This window comes from Gadus chalcogrammus, chromosome 10, assembly GCF_026213295.1.
Source record: "Gadus chalcogrammus isolate NIFS_2021 chromosome 10, NIFS_Gcha_1.0, whole genome shotgun sequence".
In the NCBI taxonomy this organism is placed as follows: domain Eukaryota; kingdom Metazoa; phylum Chordata; class Actinopteri; order Gadiformes; family Gadidae; genus Gadus; species Gadus chalcogrammus.
In genome coordinates this window covers 20,485,189-20,488,850 of record NC_079421.1, presented here as the reverse complement: position 1 = coordinate 20,488,850, position 3,662 = coordinate 20,485,189, and the positions used below count along the sequence as shown (strand labels likewise).

Genomic DNA, 3,662 nt, shown 5'->3' with positions numbered 1-3,662 from the left:
GTAGCCTAGCAACAGAGCGTCAACAATGGATCCGTTGTGGTATTTACTTTCAAAATAAAAGCCCACCAAACATTCCAATATGAGACATATTTCATATGATTTTGGATTCAATTTAAAAGTAAAAAGGGTCACCCAAGAAGTTTCAGAACATTCTGATGTGGAGTTTCAAAATAAAGCCAACCAAAGTTTCCAATACGAGACATATTACATATGATTTTGGATTCCCGCAGCAGTACCCGCAGCAGCAACGTAGCCTAGCAACAGAGCGTCAACAATGGATCCCGAGTGCCTAGCCTAGCACTAGGAATTATGCTGGCGGTTTGAGGTTTATGATAGTTTATGATAGCTATTAGCACGTCAACAGCTGTTGGCTGCAAACTTACCAGGTAGGTCAAGGGCGTCGGCTATTTGTTGCCTTGTCGAAAATACAGGGACGTTGCTTCCGCATTTCAACCAAAGTTGTCTCCATTATGTTGTTCCATTTTCTCTCGTTTTCTTTATTAGCATTCTTCTTCTTGCTATTGATCGTATTCATTTTTGTAGTAGTTACTGTGTACTCAGCGTAGTGCAGTGGAGTCAGTTGGTAACTGCGCGTGAGCTCCAGCTGTTCGTGGGGTTCCTCCACGCAACTGGGGGCGGGATTCCCTCATGTCAACAATGTATACGTCATGCGATTCCCCAAAAAATTCTGACATGCCAAACTTTTCGTCGTGGGGTTTTCGAACGTCGCAGACGAAAACATCGCAGATCGCAAACATGTCACATTACAAGACAAGACAATTACTCGCCGCCGACCTTTCAAAATCGTGTACGACTCGCAAATTTGTCTGCGACGAACGAATCGGGGCAAAATCGGGCTGAAATCGTGTAGTCCGAACCCCTATTGATTTGGATGGTTCCAACATTCTCATTTTTTACATTTCTCACAGTGCAGTAGAAATATGTTTTTGAATGAGTTTCTGAAAATGGTGTTTTAAGATGGGACATATTATGTAATTATAATTTGTAAACCCTTGTTGCAAATATAACAACCAAAAAAATATTTAAAATGTTGATTGTGGACTATATGGAAGTAGTACAATTCCAGGGGCCCGTTTCAGAAAGCAGGTTTAGTGAAAACTCTGAGTTAGTTAACCCTGAGATGAGGGAAACTCTGGTTTTTCAGTTTCACAAAGCCAGTTCAGCTTTACTCTGAGTCAGTTACCCTGGCAACATACTCCGTGAACCTAACCTGCTCGCTGGCAGGTTTTCTTCAACTAACCCCGAGTTTCTCCTGCTTGCCTTCATTTTATGAGGTCTTCTTTATTTCCTAGAAGGACAAATTTTGTACAGTTGTTAATCCTTTGTTGTTGAAACAATTAAAAATCATCCACCTGTGGGCACGTCACCCACCTTTAACTGATGGTCCAGCATTTGTATTTCCATTTTTGTCTTTGTGATCTGCAGCCTTATATTGTCCATTTCCAGATGAAATTTGTTGATTTGTGCTTGCAAATATACCTTATACAGTTGTTTCACAGGGAGCTATACGAACATAAATGACGTTAAATTTCCCAATGCCATGTCTACTTAGCGTCATTGTAAGTTGTGGGTCAATGCTGAACAACATCTTACTGAGGTAAGCTGTTCTGTGGAGGTTGATGGACCTTCTTCCTCATTGTAATTTCCAGCATGGCTCTGTTAGAGAGAAAGAAGTTGCAAGTTGTATTGTGGAACAACACCATTAACTGAAGCCAAAGTTATTTAAAAAAAAAAAAAGGTGTATACTTCAACAGGCCTCTCTGCATCTTCCCTCTCTGTGGCAGCTGATAAGGCGTCTTCACCATCCTCCTGTAATGAAACAGAATGTTTGTGTTATATTCTACCAATTATGAAAAATCTGTGGAATATTAAGAGTACTTACTTACAGCATGGAGGTCTGTTATGGCAGAAGGCTCCATGAGACAGATTACACCATCAGTAACTGATAGAAGATGAAGATTAGACAGTTGATGATTACCCAGAAAAGTGCCCCACCTAATTTAAACACAATTTTTAAAACTCTGAGTCACCTTAAAATAGATTGATATCTGAAAGCAAAAGCAGCCAATTGCAAAGAACTGTAGCCTACTGCTACAAGAAAAATCAGTGTGGCAAGTTGTGTCCAAGATGAATGGGTGGCCATTACTGAGCGAACACTAGAAAAAGGATTGACGTACATGCCATTCATTTGAACAACTTACCTTTTATGTAGGCCCCTGTGTCCTGGGGCGTGGGTGGGTCCGGTGAGCTCCCCCCAGAGATGCCCTCAGCAATGGGTCGCCCACTGTTCTGACTGAGGGCCATCTCTTCAGCCTCTGTGACAGGTGGTGGTGGTGGACCGCCACCTGTTTTGCGGGCCTCAGCCTTTTTTCTGTTGGCTATAATGGAGGTCAAATTTAAATATATACAGAAAACACAACTTTGGAGACTTGTATGTATAAAAGGCATTTAGGTGTTGCTTTCATAGAGACAATATTAAATACTGGCAGTGTTGGGATTTCTCTTTTTTTTTGCAGATTTCCCTAATTACTTAAATATATCCATCACATGTTGAATGTAGCCACTAAATGCTGTTTAATGAGGGCAGGCTAAGCAACATCACAATTGCTTGTACTTTATTATACCTTACCTGTTTGAACTACATTTTTATATTTCATCTTTAGCTGCTGCCAAGTCCGTTTGGTGCCTGTTGGGTTGCACCTGTGCTCACAGACACACATATGGAATATAATTGTTGAATAAGTGGAACATTCAAGACAAAACATTTTTTTTTCTCAAATTAATACTCACGCATTGACTCGGTCAGCAATTTTCTGCCACTCAAGATCCCGCACTTTTGCTGCTGCCACAGTATTGCTTCTTTTTAAAAATATATGCTCACTTTCTGCATGCGCAGTCATTAATATTTCCAACTCCACTGGGGAGAAGTAGGAGGATCGAGGCTGTTTACCACTTGTTGCCATGGTGAATCATGTTATCTGTGCTCCATTGATGAGGGCTTTTTATATCCTCATGCACGAGCTTCACTCAGGGTTACCTTGACTCTGAGTTGATTGAACTAAGTGTTATCACCTGTTCTGAAACCGCAAACTTAGAGTTTGACAGCTTAGAGTTGGTCAACATAGAGTTAAGGTTTTAACTCAGAGTTTGTTGAACCTGCTTTCTGAAACGGGCCCCAGGTCTTCTGTAAATGTTTTCAGCTTAATTTTTAATATATTGTTGCTTAAGGCACACTCATTAACGGGAAAATGTCAAACTGGCACTGCATGTTCTAAAGGTTGCTGACCCCTGCTCTAGAAACATGCTTTTGGCTGCAGAACAGGATCACAGGACATGCTGTACTGACATCTAGATTCACATTTAGTTCTTTAGTCAATTTGTTTATCAAAAGCATCTAGCCAAGTGTCTTCTTGGCCTCCGTTTTAAATGAGGCTGAAAACAAGCAAAGTGTCCAAACAAAATCTGAGTAGCTAAACAAGATTTCCAACTGCTGCATGTCCAAGTTTCTAAAAAACGTAAGGGAGTGAAGAGTAAAGGAGTCACATAAATGTCTATTCAAACAGAGTCCTGTTTGGACCTTCAACCATATCATCCTGTTGGATGAGATGGACCAGGATCGGACTGAAATTGACACTCATTTA

At 40.7% G+C, this 3,662-nt stretch overlaps 1 protein-coding gene across 2 annotated transcripts; it reads right to left on the bottom strand.

The window, feature by feature from the left end:
• Window positions 1-229: 229 nt before the first annotated feature.
• Window positions 230-3,188, bottom strand: LOC130390630 (uncharacterized). Of its 2 annotated transcripts, XM_056600693.1 has the most exons (8): window positions 2,812-3,187; window positions 2,651-2,721; window positions 2,223-2,399; window positions 1,908-1,963; window positions 1,768-1,830; window positions 1,615-1,677; window positions 1,393-1,524; window positions 230-1,309 (listed from the first exon to the last, which is right to left on the bottom strand). In XM_056600693.1, exons 1-8 carry the CDS (start codon window positions 2,982-2,984, stop codon window positions 1,289-1,291), a joined length of 756 nt encoding a protein of 251 aa, XP_056456668.1. In that variant the 5' UTR covers window positions 2,985-3,187; the 3' UTR covers window positions 230-1,288. The 2 variants fall into 2 exon arrangements, with proteins under 2 accessions (XP_056456668.1, XP_056456667.1); XM_056600692.1 differs by lacking the exon at window positions 230-1,309 and having other exon boundaries at window positions 1,333-1,524; window positions 2,812-3,188.
• Between the last annotated feature and the right edge of the window lie 474 nt (window positions 3,189-3,662).

Excerpts from the sequence above, each read along its gene's own strand:
- LOC130390630 (XM_056600692.1), bottom strand. The coding sequence starts at position 2,984 with ATGGCAACAAGTGGTAAACAGCCTCGATCCTCCTACTTCTCCCCAGTG. Across the intron at positions 2,722-2,811 it reads ATTGCTGACCGAGTCAATGC|GTGCAACCCAACAGGCACCA; the intron begins GTGAGTATTAAT and ends CTGTGAGCACAG. Across the intron at positions 1,964-2,222 it reads CACAGGGGCCTACATAAAAG|TTACTGATGGTGTAATCTGT; the intron begins GTAAGTTGTTCA and ends ATCTTCTATCAG.